The 18763-nt window shown below is 45.4% G+C and overlaps 1 protein-coding gene across 6 annotated transcripts in view; it reads left to right on the forward strand.

Annotated features, from left to right (window-relative positions):
* The window catches only part of GRIP2 (glutamate receptor interacting protein 2), a 257026-nt gene that overhangs the window by 147105 nt on the left and 91158 nt on the right, over positions 1-18763 (forward strand). Inside the window, exon 1 of one of the 6 annotated variants that reach the window (XM_021531524.4) lies at positions 3910-4084. The exons of the other annotated variants lie outside the window; for them this stretch is intronic. Coding sequence (XP_021387199.2) covers positions 4006-4084 — 79 coding nt within the window. The 5' untranslated portion in view covers positions 3910-4005. Of the gene's footprint in view, positions 1-3909; positions 4085-18763 lie in introns of those variants that run through there. 6 annotated transcript variants of the gene reach the window in all.

Below are 18763 nucleotides of genomic sequence, written 5' to 3' on the forward strand. Positions count from 1 at the left end.
GCTGCTGCTCGTCCTGTGGCACTGCTGGGAACGGACGGGGCCTCAGCCCATGGTGGCCATCAGTCCCAGCTCCTGCACTGCCCAAGTCAGTGGGAGCAGTGGGACAGCTGCCCCTGAGTGCTCTGTCCCTCCAAGTATGGCCTCTCACTCCAGCAGATACTTGAGGGGAGACGTCAGACGGGGCTGGCATCGACTCTGTGTGCAGCCAGACACAAGAATTGCAAACTGGAGGCGAACTTGTCAGCAGGGAGACTTTATCTGGGGAGTCAGCCTCGGCAGCCCTCTTCCCTTTCTCTTTTGGATGCCTTTTGAACAGCTTTCAGTTCAAGTTTTTGTAATCATCCAAGCGTTGCTTTTTCAGCCTTTTGTTTTTGGGGGTGTTGCTCATTGCCTTGATTTGCTGTCTCTGGTCATTTGTGCAAAGTTTGTCAGGTCTCTGCACGTGGCAGTAGCCTGTGCCCATTATGGGGCAGGTATGGGGTGACCCTGAGTGTGCTGGTCTGTGATCACACACTGGATGTGTGTGGCCAGGCATAGGGTGAATTTGGGCCCAGTGGGTGCTGTGGTTGTTACTGGGGTTGTGTTTCAAAATGGGTGAGCTGAGAACTTGGAATGCCTGAACCTGTTCTTTAGGGCACCAAAGCCATGGATCATGTGCAACTGGTGGTGATGTAGGGCTAGCAGGAACCCCCAGTGCTGGAAAGAACCTTCTTCCTTCCCCAGCTTTCCTTGGCTGTGCTTCCTGTGTGAAGCTGCTGGATAAGGCCAAGCCTGGGGTCTGAATAATTACCAAGGAATTAGTTGTGTTTTCTTTATGACACAGTCTCTCCCCTTCCTCTGATGTTTGCATCCTTTTCCTTTCATCTCGTGCCTCTGTGGCAAGCGCCTTGCACAGCCATGGGATGCGTGGGAGGCTCAGCCGAGGGGCAGGCAGGCGCATCCCGGTGCAGCAGGGCTGGATCGTGTCCCCACCCTGCACATGTACCAGATGTAACTCAGAGGGTGTGAGTCTGTCCTCTGCCCTGCTGCAAACTCCCTGTCTGCTGCTAGATGAGCCACTCTTCCCTCAGAGACATAAAACAGTGAAGTACCAACTGCCCTCCCCACCAAAGATGTTGGAAAAGCTTAGGAAACTGATGAAGCATTACACTTGCTTTCCTTATGTTTTATTAGGGCCCATAAATTAAATGGAAACTTACAATAATGTGGAAGGAAGCCAGGGAGAGAAATTTGTTGGAAAGACAACATGACTAATGGCTTTGCTAAATGTTAATTGAAAACATTGGAAATTTTAGTGATGTAACACCTGGAGGCAGCTGGCACGTAAGTGTGTAGAGCAGCCTACAACAGGCTGCATCGCTCACTCCTCTTTAGGGAGAACAGTAGTAACCAAAAGTTGTGGATCAAAAAGCACCTTTAAGACTTGGAGACAGATGATGGAGCCACAAAGCCCCAGACCTCTAAACAGCCTCTGATGTCCCACTGTCTCTGTTTTTACAGCTGAGGCTTCTGCTTGCAGACCAATTTACTGTCACTGAGTGTCTGTGCTGCAGTTTCCCCATAGGTTATAACTTTGGAATTTGTCATCCCTTACAGATCTATTGGGCATATCTCAGTTGACTTCCCAAGTCTGTACCTTGCTGTAGATCTGTGCAAATCCCTCTGGGACTGCCTGTGCTCTCTGTGGGTGCTCCTGTCCTCTGCTCACATGCCCTCCTCACAAAGCTTTCCCAGGCAGATCCAAGACCTCGAGCATCTCCAGGTGTTGTGTCAGGCGAGTGCTCCTGCAGCAGTGGATCCCTGTGGGTCCTGGCTCCCTCCACAGCATGATGGGGGTGTCACCGTTGTGTTGTGCAGTGTCACTGAGGCCCTCCCTGTCTCTGGGGGCACATCCAGCTTGCAGGAAAGACATTTCCAATGGGAGAATCCTTGTGTGTGCCTCCACCTCCAGTGTCCATTAATAGCACATTAATAGCCTGCTGGGTCAGAGATTCTGAGGGTAACACATAAGCTGGAAAGAATCCAGAGCACAGGCTGGACTGGCTGCCCTGGCAATTAGGTCATAGTAAAATTAAATGTCAAGCCCTAAATGTGCATTTCTTTTTCAAACTTAAGCAGCTCTTGAAATTACGTTGGGTCACACTGTAAGTGTGGGTACACCAGGTATAGTTTTTTCACAACAAAACAGCATTTTAAGACCCCAGTATCATAATGATTGAGCCATATTTATCATGTTATTTATTAATAATTACCATTTTAGGGTATGGGTCTTAATATATAACCTTAAATTTATTCCACTGCTTAGTCTATTTAGTGCTCATGGAACAATTCATGTTACAGGGAAACTAATATACATAATAGCTTGTGGGATTCACACAATTTATAGGAATATGTTTACTTTTTCAGTTTCAAGAAATTAGCAAAATAGAAGGTAGCTCTGTAGTAAAAGAGTAGCTGAAGTAAAGAAAGTTAAAATACATATTATATACAACATCTTGGTAAAGTTTCACAAAATCATTCAATAACTGAAATGATTTTATTTATATTATGTTGGTTTTTTAATATGCTTGATTATATTCTACAGTGCCCTGAGCACCTTGACTTCATAAATAAAACAATTATGTAGAATCTTCATAATATGAAAATGAATGCTTAAATGCTCAGAGACATAAACATTCCAGCAGTTTTTCTAAGGCTAGTGATAAGGGTTCATAAATACGTTAATTTTTCCACTCTTAAATATTTCAGGTCAATGGAGTACAAGAGGAGATGTTAACAAAACCTGTGCTCTTTTCATAAGAGACTGGAGTGTTTGGAGGGCAGCTGCTCTACTGCAGCACTCTAATAACATCTCTAGATACTGCAGTAGCAATAAAGCATGACAGGATTGTGTAATAACTCGATTTATCACATTTTTAGTAACATGAAGAGGGTATGTTACAGCAGCTATCTAACCCAGAGCCTTGGGCAATTTGGGGCAGTTACTGCAGAGGGCCACCATTTATTGTTTTCCCTGAACTCACCAGAACTCCTTTAGGGGTGATGCTTGTACTGTTTTGCTTCTTGGAAGGGACGGGGAGCAAGACATGCACGTGTGCCTGTCCCACCTGCCTGCCAGGAGAGGCTTTGGGAAGGGGGCAAAGACAAGTTCAGTGCAAAGACATTTTAAATGTGCTCAGCCCAGTTTCCCTCCTGAGCTGATCTGGAGCCCTTACCTACATCGTTTATGTGTTTTCCTCTTAGCTTTGTGACCTGGGGGATGGAACAAGAGAAAAACTCTGGGGTGGGAGTGCCTTTGTGCTGATTTTATAGTGGGAGCCTGTCTGGTCATTGGTGCCCTCTCCAGCCTGGGGTCAGTTCTCCTGAGAGCTGGTGTGGCTCTGCTTTATGCATGGAAGGAGCCACACATTACCCCAATGTATGCCCCAGGAGGGGAACTGCTCCCAAGTCCTCAGTGGCCAAAGATTCATCATGGGATAATGCTGCAGGCAGTCTTTGAATGGACAGCTTCTTGCTGATTAGCACAGTGTAGGAAAACTGTGGGTTCTCTTCTCCCTTGTGTACATTTGCCCATCTAATGATCACTTGGGTAGCAGACATGTAAAATTGGGTTGGATGGAGAGACTTCCAAAAGGATGCTACTTGACCCCTGCCTCCCACACATTCCAGAGCTTCTCAGTAGCCAGGAGGCATCCCAGAAGAAGATAATTAGGCTCGTGCTATTTCAACTTCCTCTGATCCCTGAGAAAGAGTTAATTACAGTCTTCTCCCTCTTGCTCAAAGGTGGCTGGGTATTATTATCACAGCTGTAATTATTCATGCTAATTGCTTATTTGGAGAGGGAGAGAGCATGAGAGAGAGAAGTCCCAGACTCCCCCTCAGTGATTAGCAGAGCAGACCAGGTGCACTTTGCGCAGGCTGGTCCGAGGTGCTGCTGGGGCTGGAAGGAGGTTGGGGATGCTGGAGTGGCTGTGAGCGAGCTGTGGAACAGCCCTGGTCCTGCTAATGCTGCCACCTCCTCCAGGACTGAGGAAAAAGAGCATGCACTTCTTGCAGACCTTCCTCTGGTGGAGGGCACTCCGAGGTAATTGTACTGGGCTCTTCATTTGTTTTGTGGCTTAATTAACCTTTCATCATTTGTTTTGTTTTGTTTCAAATCTCCCTATGAGGGAGCAGGGTGGGTTGTAAGATGCATGTCTGAGGTCTGTGATTAAGCTCGTCTGCAGATCTTGCAGCTGATATTTCAATAACTGAACACAACCTCCACGATCCCCTGGCTGCCTCTGCGTTCCTGGGTTTGAGATGGAATGGGGAAAAAGAGGTGGCATGTCTGTCCTCTTCCCCAGTTATGGGCTTTTAATTACAAGGCTGATTGCCTTTGGAGGCTTATTCCTATAACCAGATCTGGGTCTTGCCTGTTAAAAAGTAGTGGGTTTAAGCCTTATTTGTTGATGACTAAGGGTATCAGAAGTGTGATGGTCTTGATTAGATGCTTTGAAGGCAGCAGCACAGTTAAATTTAGCATGCTGCAAAAGCTGAGACTTTGTGGAAAAACACAGTGTCTCCTTGGGCACACCTGGAGCAGTTTGGAGATGGTGGCGTGCTGTGGGCATGATGGCACATTGGCTTCTTCTGAAGTGACCAAGTGGTTGGTGAGGTGGGTGCTTGTTGGGAGAACTTGAGTCACCCTGAGAAATAATTATTTTATTTGGCTTTATTTTTTCCTGGAACAGCAGGACTTTATGTTCTGCTTGACTAGGGTTGCAGACTGCTCCTGGTATCTAATCTCTGCATGAGTCAGTGCAGTGGTGAGCAGTGGGCTGTTTTCTGTTGCTCTTTCCGTTTTCTTTTAAGTCTTTGATTCCTGCTGCTCTTAAGGCTGAGGAAAGCAACCTTAAGAATTGCACTTACAGGTGACGTAAACTATGCAGGTTTTAGCAAAATAACTGGAAGTAGCTGCTCCTGCCAAATACCTTAGGATGTTCCTCTATCCTTCCATAAAGGTGTCTGTGCTGTCCTCCTTATGGACAGCAGCCATGTGCTGTGCTGAAAGCCAAACCCACGGCTCTGCCTTCTAGAGATCTAAAATTACGATCCATATGCTTTAACTTCCTAACTGGCCATGATTATGTTTTAATGTACTGAATAAGCTTTTCATCTGGATGTTTTACTACTTAAATTTTGTAGGCTTTCCATGTTCCCATCCTCTTCCTGACAGAAGAATTGGCTGGGGATAGAGCACTGCTGCAGAAGGGACTGCAGTCATCCCCATCCTCTGGGTGGGAGGCAGGGACAGGGCTAGGGAAATGTTTCCTTGTGAGTATCAGAGAAGTTTGGATTGACAGAGAGATCAGAGGCTTAGGTCACTGTTCTAACAGGTATTGTGTTGCTGAGCCTCAGCTGAAGGTGTAGTTTTCTAAGCCTTTTGCATATTGCTTATTGAGAAAACTGTTCACCTTCAAGAAGCCACAGAATCCAAATATGCAGCAGTGATATACAATAGAAATCATATTTAGTAACCCAGTGCATCCAAATCTAGATCCCCTAAAGACAGCAAACTTTTTACTTCTTTCAAAATCTGTACAAGTTAAGAGCCTTTTTACTTTCTGATGCATCTGGCCAAAGTGTAGTGATGTATTTTAATTTTTTTTTCTTCTATCCATATTTTCTGGCAATTACAACTTTATCATTTGCTTTTTTGTTCCCAAGTTGTGTGTATGAGTATGTTATCCAGCTAATTACTGCATACTGCTTTCTGTTATCCAGCTAATTACAACTTTCTGCTTTCCTATGGACCTTTGATTTCCCAGACATCTCCTAAATAAGACTGTTGTAGAAGATCAATGTACCTTTGTCTGCTTTCATAGCAAACCTCCCATGCCTTGCCAGCAGTGCTTGCTGCCTCTGTGTCTGTGGTTTATTCTTCGTGGTGGAGTTGCAGGGCTGTGAGTGAGTTGAATTTCTTCACTGAGTAGTTCAGCTTCATGTACAAATTGCCTGGGCAGGTCAGAAATCTTCAGGCTTTTATACCTGATCTTTGCATCACAGGGGTTAAATTGTGGTGTGTTGCTGCCATCCAGGAGAGTGATGCTCCAGAGGAATGTACTCTGGAGGATGCCAAAGCCCATGGGAGACTGTGATCTCCCTAATGAGGGAAACGTCCCTCCATGGAGCACCTACACAATGTCACAGTGTGTGCCTGGCTCTTATTGAGGTTCCTGACTGTGGGCCTCTGCAGGAACAGAATTTGCATTGAAAAATCTCTACAGTTCTTATATTTTTCAAGTCAGAAAGGGGTTCCTTGATGGATTTTTGTGTCCCCTATTTCTACTTGGATATCAGAGTTAGAGTATGTAGGTAAGGGGAAATCCTTAAATATCACTGGAATTTTCCATTATGTTGTTGTTAGTAGGGAAACAAAAATCCTGTAAGATGCTGTGATCATGATGTCTGTGCTGGCTTGTGTTAATGCTGGCTCTGGACTGACGGGGGTTAAGCTATTGCACCACTGTGGTTTTCATTTCTGTCCCCCAGGAAGGGAAGTGAGGCTACCAAGAGCAACTTGTCTGCTCGGTGCTTGGGGTTGGGAGCTGATGCTGGTGTGTGTGTGTGTGTTCAGTGGCTGCAGGGTGACCAACAGGAATCCTGCAAATGTTAACCACTTTTTTATTATTAATAATAATAATAAATGAAAAATTAGCCTTAACGATGTGGAACTAGCTGAGCTTGTGTGTCATAGGAAGAAAGCTGTAGGATGTCCAATATGGGTGAGTCCCAACTGGAGACAACACTGTTGCCCTTGACCTGCTGACATCCAGATTTCTGGGAAGCAAGAAAAGAGGCTTGGAGCAAGGGCTGGGTCAGAAGCTGGGGAGTGCAGTCTTGTAGCAGTTTGGTGCTAAATGGCTGCCTTTCATCTGCTGTTGACCTGTGCTGGACTTGGAGCTAATCAGGAGCTATCCAGACAAGCCTTTTGGACAGCAGCAGTGTCTAAGCAGACTTGGTGTGCTTTGATCTGTAAGATTCTCCTGTAGCATCAACCAGCCTTTCAACTGGTTGCTGTGGGAGAGAAGTTTTGATGGAATGAGGTGGCACAGTTGGGTTTACTGGATTTTTTTAAACTACTGTGGCTGAAATCAGAAAATGTAGATTAAAGGCTTTGGGAGTGAGGGGACATGGGAAACTGACCCCTCAGTCCACATCAACCATTGCAGTAGTTTGGCCAGTGTTACAATTTTCCTTTCTTTTCCCAAAAAGATCCACTAATTAAAAGGTTATATCAATCAGCATTCATTGAGTTTGACAGATCTGAGATTCAGTGCTAATTCATGGAGCAGCTCTACTCAGTGTGTGTGTGTATCTTTAGGGGCTGGGGCAGCAGGCAAGTCATCATCTGTCACTCTGAGTTCTTGCTCCATCTATGCCTGGTATATCTGGGAGGGGAATGTAGAGGGGAGCCCTTCCACCACTGGGTGTGATTAGTGAACACCACAGAATAAAACAACCAAGCAAACTAAACATCTGTGTGTTAGCTATCAGAACACAGAAGCTGACAAAAAGTATGTGGGCAATGACCAAAATGCTCTTCTCAGAGAATGCCTACACTTCTCTATGGCCATCGCTAGCAGGACTCTGGGCCAAGCCCCAACAGTGTGGGACTGTGCAGCCTTAGAGTGGTTGTTCTACAAATTAGCCCTGGGAAACAGCCTAGCTGGAAATAATTTTCTGCTCCAAAGTGTAATTCCTGTAGCAGGTGATCTCCTTGGGGTTGGTTTTTTTTCCACACTTTTGGAAACAACATTGTGAAGGGCAAGTGCCGATATTAATTAGTTTTATTTCTTTTTGCTTCAGATATTGCTGTTTCCTTTCTTTTCCCTCATAGCACTCATGAGGGCATCCCTGATTATCCTCATCCCTGACAGAACTTCCAAACCCTTGCTTAAATCCTTCCTTGTCATTTTTTATGACATGCAGTGATGACATAATGTGACAGGGACATATGTAACAAGCTTCTATGGAGAGACATATGTAGGAATATATATGTGTATAAATATTTTGGTAGCACTTAAATGTTTTACCAGTTTCTCCCACATTCCTTTGGTGGTGCAACAACTGCTGGTGGGGATTTTGTGTTATCCCCAAGCTCCCAGGCAGACACATTGCAGCTTTCTGCTATATTCCACTTTAGTGCTCAACTAGAGATGAAAGGTCTTTTATAAAATATCCCTGTTCATTTCCCAAGATATCCCAAGTAAATATTCTTGATAGTATTATTTTGACAATGAATAACCTGTTCTGCTCCTGCTTTGTGCTGTGTTGTTCTCTTCCCCGCTGTGGCACTCTGCAGTTCCCATTCCACTGTTTCCTACTGAAGTCTGAAAAGCTTTGCTGCTGTGACTGTGTGAGGGCCTTTTCTACATCCATGACCATAAAATGAACGGGTGCTGACCTCGTAGGGATCTGATTGAGCTGTCCTGGGTGTATAACTCAGTGGAAATAATGGTGTGTAATCTCCTTACATTATGAATACCAGTGCAAAAAGCTCACGTGAACTGTCTTAACCCACACCCCATCACCTTGTGGTTGGCTGCTCTGTGCCTTCAAATACTCCTGTTTTTAGGGGCTGAGATATATTTTTTCCCTTTCTTTACTCTTTGTGAGACTTAATTCAAGTTAGCACATGAATTTTGTGTCTTGCTGAGTTTGCACGAGGGGAGCAGCAAAGGCAAATGTTAAAAGAGGATCTCATTTCTGTCGAAATGCTGGGAAAAGAGACGCTAAAGGGTATCCTGTGCTTCTGATGCACTTGACTGTATTATCAGCAAGTTACTATGGTGGCCAAGTCAGGCCCTCCTGGCTTCAATACTTGTGAATCCTGAAAAGCCCAGTGTAACTGGGTTGAAACCTCTTCTGAAGCCTAATTCCCCCTGACATCGGGTGGTTTTGTTTGGTTTTGGGGTGGTGTTTGTTTTTGTTGTTTGGGCTTTTAAAATAATGTATTTTTAAACTGTCTAGCAGTTATTTACTGTCGTAGGTCAGCTTACAGAGGCAACAAAGCAAGAAAAATACAAACTGTGCATCGCAGCAGCAGCTTTCTTGCAGAAAGGAAAGGGTCTTGTTGTGACCCTGTATATACGTGTGTGTAAGAATAAAAATATTAACCTGCATCCTTTTCTGTCCCCGTTGTCCTCCTGCAGCTCTGTTAGCCATTTTCAGAGGTGTGGAGTCCAACTGCAGGGACATGCTGCTCTCTCGTGGAGCTCCACGCATTGCAGCTGAGGCTGGAGCACAGCGCTGCTCTACCTTGCAGCCTTAGGCTCAGCCCTGATGTAGCAGCCTCTGAAACAACTGATGCTTCTTTTTGGAAGGGAGAATGAGATTCTGCAGGTGATGAGATGAATGGCTTTCTTGTATTTATTTTCCAGCCAGCCCCTGCCTGTGGATGGAACATGCAGGAATACATTGTGGAGCTGGCTTGGCTTTGGTGAGCAGTAAGGAAGGATGAGGACATGATGGTAGGGACAGGTTTCTCCAGCCTTTTTTAAAGATTAGTCGAGCTGAAGAGCCTGTATGCATACCCAGGTTATTAGAGGCTTGTGTGCATGTCCAGCATGCTCCTACAGGCAGCCCTGTCTGTGTCTGCAGTGCTGCAGCCTGAGGCAAGGGCAGAGCTCTGGGCACTGCCAGACACGGGGCTAAATCCCTCTGGCAAAGCGTGGAGCAAACCTGAGGTCTGGGCTGCTCCCACAGAGGAGGAGGAATTGCTGTAGAGGAATCTGCTAAATGCTACCGTCATCCAACAGCTTCTGTCTGTTGGAAAATGCAGTGAATAAATGATAAGTGTATGGTGTGTGTGTGTGTGAACGAGGTGAATTTCTGGCAGCCTGGCTGTCATCGCAAGAGGGCAGAACTGGCTCATGGCTCGAGAGCTCCTCCAGCTCATGGCCCCAGCACGGGACAGCGGGACTGGCCTTGCCCTTGGCACTGGTGGCAGCCTGAGCAGTTGCTGGGCTGTCGGCACAAATGTGACTCCATCCCTCTGAATGTGCCCTTCAGCACCATATTACCTGAGGGAATATATAGATGAGACAGGAATATGTCTTGTGACCCTTCTCTAGTTGCTTAGAAAGGTCACCAGTACCTGTGTTACACTTATGGGTGGTCTCTCTATGATGTTAATAAAAGCTTCATTTTAATATTGATGTTAGAACTGAAAACATGAATTGATTGCTAATTAGCAGCAGCACTGTGGCTCAAGCAGTGCTGGCAATAATGCATGGAGGCAGCTTCACTAGCATTGCCTGCTCTGAACTCTGCAAATAGCATAAATGCAGATCACAGGTCCTGTTTGCAGTTAAAATAGTGGAGGTGCCATTGCTAATGAACACATTTTCTGAGCAGACAATTAGCAGGCCAATAATACTGGCAAATTTTGAGCCTATCTTCTGTGATGCTGCCTGGAAGGAGCTGGAATCATCATAGTGGGAGACTGCCTCCTGGTCACCTGTTGGTGGTTTCTTTTCACTTCTAGGTAATGCAGAAATGCAGGGTTTAAGGCTTTTAAAGAAATTCTAGATTTAGAGTGGTGGGAGGAGAAAATCTTGTAGCATCTCTGTCAGTTCCAGTGGAAAATAATGACTTGTATAAGTTCAGCCACTCCCTCTGGTATCCTGCCTAGAGACTGAAGTGTAACACAGTGCAGGTAGTTTTTGGAAGTCCTTCTTGCTGAGACTGAGCCTCTTATCTCCCTCTGAGCTGCTCTGGCTCCCTGTAGAGTATCCTGGGATGGGAGAGTCTTTTGTTCTTCATCTGATCAAGAGCAGATCTAAAATATGGGTGCCCACACAGAAGACACTGAGGTCCCTGATCCTAGACTGGAGACAAAGTCAGTGTTGAGTATCTGGGCTGCAAACACATCCTGGATGCTGAAGCAAGTTTGTCAGAGCCATGAAGTAATTTGAAACTGAAAATTTGAAATGGCCCAAAACTCTGTCATGTCTCTGAGCTTATTGTCTGTCTGAAGAAAACCCACAGGTCATCCTTCCCTGCCTGCACTGCCATCACTCTCAGTCCACAACTACAGATATCTGTTACGTGGATTGGCATCCAGGCTCCCAAGTGCTTCTTAAGAAGGGTCTGTGGAGGTAAGAGATGCCATCCAAGCTGTCTGCTGCCCTCAGTCTCAAGTTGAGGGGATTTGTAGACCATCCCCAGGACAAAGGATAGAGTGCTGCTCGCTTCAGCTGGTTTTCACCCTGCCACAGGGAAAGGTGTGGTCAGCCAGTGTCCCAGGGCCGTGCAGCGCCGTGGTGGAAGGTAGTCCCTGCTTCCCACACTGAGAGTTCAATTAGATCAAAGTTCTAAAAGGCAGCTGAAGCACAGCAGAAACATCTTGTCCTTGGGAGATTAGTGTCTGACTCATGCTAGCTTTGCCATTCTGTAGCTTGGGAGCTTCTCTTCCTCAAGGGATTTTTCCATTTTCTTTAAAGTTGGAGGATTTTTTTGGAGCTGCGTGGCAGAGAAACAACTGGCAAGGCTGGACTGCTTTACTTCAGCTTTCCTCCCAGCTGCAAGGTACAATCCAAAACCATTTCCTTGTCAACAGCTTTTCCTCTTGGCTGTTTTAGTCTCCTTGCCAAGGAAGCACAGGTTTCTCAGTTGCTCATTTCAGCAGTTGGAAAACCAGTGCCAACCTATTAGGCTTAGTGGGGTTGACATTTTCCTTCACTTTTCCCTTTTTTTTTTTTTTTTTTTTTTTTAAATTATTTCTAACTGAACAATCTTTGAACATGGTGAAATGTTTGGAAGCAGTGTTATCCTTCTGAAATGTAGCTGAACTGTAATGTACTTACTGCACAGGTACTTGCTGCACTGGGGAGGGTTTTTGCTTTGATGTTCTGGATAAGGAGTCATCAGGAGGAAACCTTTAATGGGTGTTATTTAGGCTGGTTTGTGTCAAAATAGAAATCCATGGCACAACTCTACTGGACAGTTTGAAGTGTGGCAATCAATAAAAGTATGACCTGTGCAATTTTTAGGTAAGACCACACAATCTTCACCTGAGTTTTCTGAGTTTCATTGATGCTATGAAGTCCAGCAGTAAAGTTATGATGAATGGACAACACTGCATTCTCTGGAATTTCTCCTCGGGTATGGGAATAGTGTGGCATTTTTGGCCCTCTCCTCCAGTTCTTTCCTGGGAATAAAAATTGGAGTTGTAAAACTGAAGGCAGAGCCATGCCATCACCCAAGCCATGCTGGCAATCTCTTCTGTGACGGGGGACCAGCTTTGTCAGGTTCAGAGTCAGCTCTGCCATCTATCACTCTGTGAGTCTGCACTAATCAGGTGCAACACTGGTGTCTGGATTACAGATTCTCCTCTAATGAGGTGATGGTAGGTGGTGCATGCCATTAACCTTTTAGGCTGTTTTAATTACTCAGTTTCTGATCAGGCACAGCTTGTATTAATATGTGATGGCTGAACTCAGTAGAATATTGCTGGAGCATCTTAGGCTCTACAGACTTCAGACCAGCCTCCTCTTTGCTTCCCTCATTTCCCTGCTCCATGCACAACAAAAGGAAGCCTGAAGCTCAGACATGGAATATGGGTTGGGGAGGGAATAGGGGCAGAAAACTAACATTAAAGAAAAAGCATACTGCAAAAACCTCTCAGTTTTTGTGTGTATTTCCACTTAGTAATTTTCTATATTTTACTTCTTAGTCTTCATATTTGCCTCTTAATTTTTGCCTCATCAGTCTTGGGAGTTGCTTTAAATGGGACTTTCCAAGTTTACTTCCCCACCACTCACTTTTTTACATCAAACAACTTCTTTAATCCTCTTTTGTCCCTACCTGAGCCCAGCATTTTCACAGGGAAAAAAAAAAAAATAAGCTTCTTGCAGTGGTTGATTGTGTTTGCTCTCCAGCTCTTTGGCTGGGTGACTTAACTCCTTGGGCAGGTAGTCCATAGAGAGGTGGTGTCTGGTGGCAGACAAAACAGTGCTTGGGGTGGGCTGTACTGGTGGGGGTGGGAAGATGTGTCCCCATAGCTCCTGGAGCAGAGCCAAATCCTGGGGCCAAGGGTGATGGGGTGCACCTGTCTAAAGAAGCAAAAGCTCCCTCCCAGAGCAGGTGGGTGCCTATGGTGATGTAGGAGGGACTGGTGGTGGGGCTGGCAGCTGTGGCCTCCAAACTGGAGCAGTGTGAGAAGGATCCCAAAATCTGGGCACTGGGCTGGCTCTTCAGGCTGCTGTGCAGAAACAAAGAGAAGTGGCCCTAACTTCTCCCATTGATCCAAATGTCACTGCAAAGCCTGAGGAGAGATTTCCCAAGTACCACAGATGAGTTGACAGGAACACACAGACAGAAAAGGGCTTTCCAAAGTGAAACAGGTGCAGTGGGAGACATTGAATTAGCAAGGGAGCTGGTGGTAAACATTGTCCTCATCTTGATGAGAATGCATGGGGAACATAAATGTTGGTACGTTTGACTTAACATGACTGAAGAGCCTCATCTAAGATGCAGAGTAATGAATCTGATGTTACTTAGATCTGAACTTGTCCCTAGGCAATGACATTTGCCTCAGTGAAGACTCATCTTATACTGTATGTTCATTATAACTGAATTCTGTTTAAGGATGCTCATTGTATAGCATCTCGTAAAACAAAATCAATTATGCTTCAACCATCTTATCTCTGCTAAATGTAAAATGGGAATTGATTGTTCCTTTGAGAAGAAAACTCTTTGTAACACTTCTCATCTGTGTCTAAATGTGTTCCTGGTAGGCCAAAACCATTTAGAAATAGCTGCAGCGAGAGTTGGATGCTGGTGCCGGATGGGGGCTGGTGCTGCCTTGTCCTGCCCTCAGAGAAATTATAGGAAGAGCTTTATGCTGCCTTAATACAGCATCCTTTCTGCAAATGTATTTGAACAACAGTGTAGAGACCAGGACAAGATGTAATACCTGCTCAAATCATGCTCTTGGTGTGTCAGATTAGTTGCAGGTGCAATGGCAAAGCAGTCTTGTTTAACACATTTTTATCTTCTGTACCAATGGATCCAAATGGATGAAAAAGATCAGGAGTGCTGGGCCACAGCATGTGGGAGGGAAGCCTGAGTCATGAGTGGTTCTTAAATGACAGCAGAATTGAAATGCCACAAAAGCCTCAACCATGCACCCTTGTAGGCTGCTAATTGTTGATGATCTGCAAAGTCTCAGCTGAACTTCTAAGAGTGGTCTATTTCCCTAAAGGAAAAGAGGAATAAGCCAGCCTTTTGTTCTAGCCTCTCAGCTGAGCTATGAGAACATGTGTGACAGAGAAGGTATGGCTTCCCTTGTACTGCTGGTTGAGATGGGCTGGCATCACTACCCTGGGTCCCCAAAATGCTTCTCCCCCACTTCTCCTGTGGCACCAAGTGGAGCCCACAAGTGGCCTGAAGTTCTCTTGGCATTCTGGTGATGGTGGTAGTGTACTGTGCCTCTGTAGGTGAAAGGACTAAGGTGCAAAGATGAGCTGCCCCCTTTTATTCTGGGGGAAATGAGTCCAGAGAGTGATGCTGGGGAGGGTGGGAGTGTGGGGCAAAGGACTGCTGGATGCAGAACTGCTCCTGAGAGTGCTGAGAACCCTTTTTCTTTCCCAAAAGGTAAGGGTGCCCTTCTAGTATAGAAAGCTCCAGGCTCTATTGCCTGATTGAGAACCATCTTCCATTATGTGGTTCCCTTATTCACCAGGTCTCTTGCTTGCACTTGGGTTGTTTTTAATTCTCTCCAGGCTGTGCTGGAAACTTCCTAGTCAAGGCTGAGGAACATCAGATTTGACTGGAATGAGGTATTTTCACCAGGTAACAACTGTCGCTTGAGGATTTAGCTGGAAAAATTTTTCAACCTGTTTAATTTTCCTACAAACCTGGTGTTGTGAGTCTAGCAGGACTCACAGCTCTGTGAATCACTCCCTGGCCTGGCACTGGTGGCTTCAGGGACCTGATGGAGAAGAGCCAAGTTATGGAGGTGGCATGCAGAGCACTGCAGCATGCTGTCGCCAGGTTGCCCTGACAAAAATAGCTGTGCATGCCTCAGGTTGAGGCTCTGTGTGATGAGTACAAATTAGGAGCTTACTGCTCACTTTGAAGTCAGTAGAAGAAGGACCAACTTGATCCTCCCTGCTGACAGACCCAAGAGATTGCTACTCTTCTTTTGTCCCTAAACCCAGTGCTGAATAATTCTGAAAAAAGACATGTTGGAGGTATAGCTCAGTGCCTGGGGAGATGTTGGAGGTATTAGTAGGTCACTAGTTAAACCTATGTAAAACTCTCCAGGGCTTAGTTTGAGGTCAGAGCCTTGTCCTCAGATGTAAGACCTGCTTATTGCATGGCAGGGCTCAGGCACAAATATCTGCCCCCTTCCTCCCAGCTCCTTGGGGCTTGCAGCATTGCTGGCTCCTTCCTTGCTTCCTTATTGACTTGGTCATCTCTGTGAAAACACAATACTTTCCTAAATTTAGCTTCATAAAGACTGTGGGTGTTGTCTCTTCTCCCCCCTTCCTCCGTTTCAAAAGCCATCTTAAAAACTGCACAGCGATTTAAATGGCAGCTTGATGGGAATCCATGGCAAATGACTCTGCAATTAGTAAATCTCTCCTATTGTGACAGCTCTACTATTAAACTGCCATAAATGCCAGGCTATTAATCTGCTGTCTGCTCAATCCCCATGCTTCCCCTTCCTTGCCTGTCCTTTTCACCATTTTATTTTTTTTTTTTTAAGTTTTAACTGCCTTCCAGCAAATGTTTTCAGGGAGGGGGTATGAGGTTGCAGTGGGAAGAAGGCTTTGTGGCCCTGTCCTTTAGGAGCTCTTCACCTGTAAGAAAGGTGAGAGAAAACACTGAATGGTCATCTCATTTGCTTTGAAACTTTTGCTAGTTCAAAACTGAAGTGAAACTCCTAATTTGCAAAAGTCCAAGGAAGGTGAAAGTGTAGGGAGAGAAGCTGTGACAGCAGCTGGGCAGCAATATTGTCTTGGGAAAAGCCATAGCTGTCCTAATGACACACTGAACTTCACAGCTGCCATTTTCTCCATCCCATGACACAGATGAGCATCACATTTCTGGGCCCATAAATCTGCTCTGTCACCCCAGGGCTTGGGGACAGGGGACAGGCAATGTGCTGGGGCAGAAGCCTGCAGGGCTGCAAACATCAGTGACAGCAGAGCCTCCAATTTCAGCCCAGTGTTTCCATAGTGGTGGTATGTTGTGTGAGGGCAGCACACTCTTGTGCACTCATCCCTCTGGAAAAGCAGAGGCTGCCAGTCCAGGGGCAGAAGGAGCTGAGGAGTGGCTGCTGCAGCGTGGGACTGGAGTGGCAGGAAGGTTTTGCATTTATTCTGAGCATTGAGATCGGCCTGTTGAGGTGACACTTCTGTCCTGGGATTTCTGCTAGGCATAGCAGCTGTGTCCTCTGCAGTGGTGTGAGGATGAGCTCATTGCAGGGACGTGTCTGTGGGCTGGTGAGAAAACACACAGGAAGTCCCCAGCAGCCTTAAATCTGTGACCTCATGGCACAGAGCTGCTGTTCAGTGTGTTCCTGGTCTCAGTGCAGAGATCTGCCCACCCTGCAGCTCCCCATGTACCACGGTGGTCCATGGAGGAAGAGCTGATGATGGTGCTGTCCACTGCAGCCTGGCAGCTTTGCAGAAAATCTGGATATGTACTTAGAAAATGTGCATGTATAGCTTTCCTGTTCCTCCAATATATTTGCACCTGCTGTTTTGAGAAGAGTACTGACTGGACTATATCTTTCTTAACGCTGGAAAAATTGGGATTCTATGGCCTTTCAACAGCTGGAGTATAATGAAAGCATCTACCCAGGGATGGGCCTTGGAAGATGTAACAGAAAAGTGACCCATCAGCACAAAATCTGAGACTTAAAAACTGTTTGGGGGATGAAACAAAGGGAAAAACTCCTCTGATGGGGAACGGCATCTTCGTTTTTCAGGTTTTTCCCTCAGCCTCAATGGCTTAAACACAGCTGTGATGGTGTAAATTAGCTGTGTCATGTAAATACCTAAATTTTGTGTCCTGTTGCTATAGAAACTTTCCCAAAGCCTGGATACCAGCACAGCCACTTTGTTGTTTTGGGAACACTGGATGCCTCTAAGCTGGGGCATCCAGTCCTGGAGATCTCCTGTGGACTCAGGCCCATTCTGGAAAGGACTTTTTTTGGCTGTTGCATTTGGGCTGCTGAGGTATTAGAGAAAGTGAAGATCTGCATGCACTTAGTGCCAGCTTTATTCCCTGGTGACAGGAGATGGGTTTCTGCCGAGCACGCTGCCCTCTGTTAACTGCGGGTATTTGGGAGATTCTTAAATACAGTATTATATCCCTAATTATGCAGAAATCCTTCAATCTGGCGTGTTTCATCTGGAATTATGCTCAACTGTCAAATCCTGCCAAATACCTTCTTAGAGCGAGGGAGGCTGGTGCACTTGGGCTGCTCTCTGCAGAGAGGAGAATCCCGGCCACGAGGCCACAGCTCCCAGCCCTGGGCAGGATCAGAGATGTGGATGCTGCTGGAGTGGCTCTGCCAATGTCCCTTTTCACAGGGGACAGCAGGTACACCCACCTTCCCTCACCCATGTGGTCCCACTGTAAGCATTTATGTTGTTGGAAGCTTCCCAAGTAAGGGGAGTATTTTTATTTGTCTGTGGAGTGAGTTCATGGCAACACTTCCAGAGAGGTTCCTTCCAACCCAAGTGATTCCATGAAGACAGGGAAGGAGAGAGTGGCTTGGAGAGAGGATTGATGTGGTAGCTACAGTAATGACCTGTAAAGAATGTTTGCACCTTCCTCCTCCAATACCCTTCTCCTCTGGCTAAATCACTGTACACCAGGAGTGAGTCATTCTGGGGATAACTAGAGTTGCATGATGCTTTGTATATTTAATAATGTATTTAATGTAGCTGCAATTCAGATCACAAATGCCCTTTGTAATGGTGAGACTACTGCCTAAAAAAACATCCTGATGGGCTTGAGGCAATGCTATTTCTAAAGTAATCCACTTTTTAATTACTTTGGAACACCACATAAAATGTAAGTAATTGGGCATACCTGGGCACCATCTACATGCAATGGTCTCCAGGAATGTGTGGTTACTGCAGGAGTGCACCTCAAATCTTGCAAGGAAGCTTTAATGTCCCCATTGTGACCTGCCTCTCAGGTGTTACTTGTTGGTTCAGAGCCTCTTTAAGCTTCACTGCTCTGTTTTGATCAAGACCTGTTTGATCCTGTTGTCTGTCATTTGACATATGTACATCAATTCTCAGCTATAAAGAAAGCAATCCCTTAATTTTCACTCGAATCTCCACATCCTACTAAGCTTTGTGCTGCTTCTCAGAAATGAATGAATAGTTGAGTAAATGGGGTTTATAGTACAGTATATTTTGGAGAATAAATATTCTTAAGCGATCACTCTGTAAATAATTGGACAGAATATTTCTATTACAAAAAGCTTTTTCTAGGAAACTCTTCTATAATGCTAGTTCAGTTCTGCAGTAGGTCTGTAACTGCATGTCAGGGATGTCAGCTAATATGAAGGTAGGTGATCACAAAACTACAAAACTAGGTCTTCACAGTGCTTCTTACTGCTTTCAGAAAAGAATTTTCTCTCTGCTTTTTTGTTTTCGTTTGAAAAGAAGACAACCATCAAAGCATCTTTTTTGCCAAATATATACCTTTAAAACATGGTTTTCTTGGTCATAATTTATCCAGTGTT

This window comes from Lonchura striata, chromosome 12, assembly GCF_050655825.1.
Source record: "Lonchura striata isolate lonStrDom1 chromosome 12, ASM5065582v1, whole genome shotgun sequence".
In the NCBI taxonomy this organism is placed as follows: domain Eukaryota; kingdom Metazoa; phylum Chordata; class Aves; order Passeriformes; family Estrildidae; genus Lonchura; species Lonchura striata.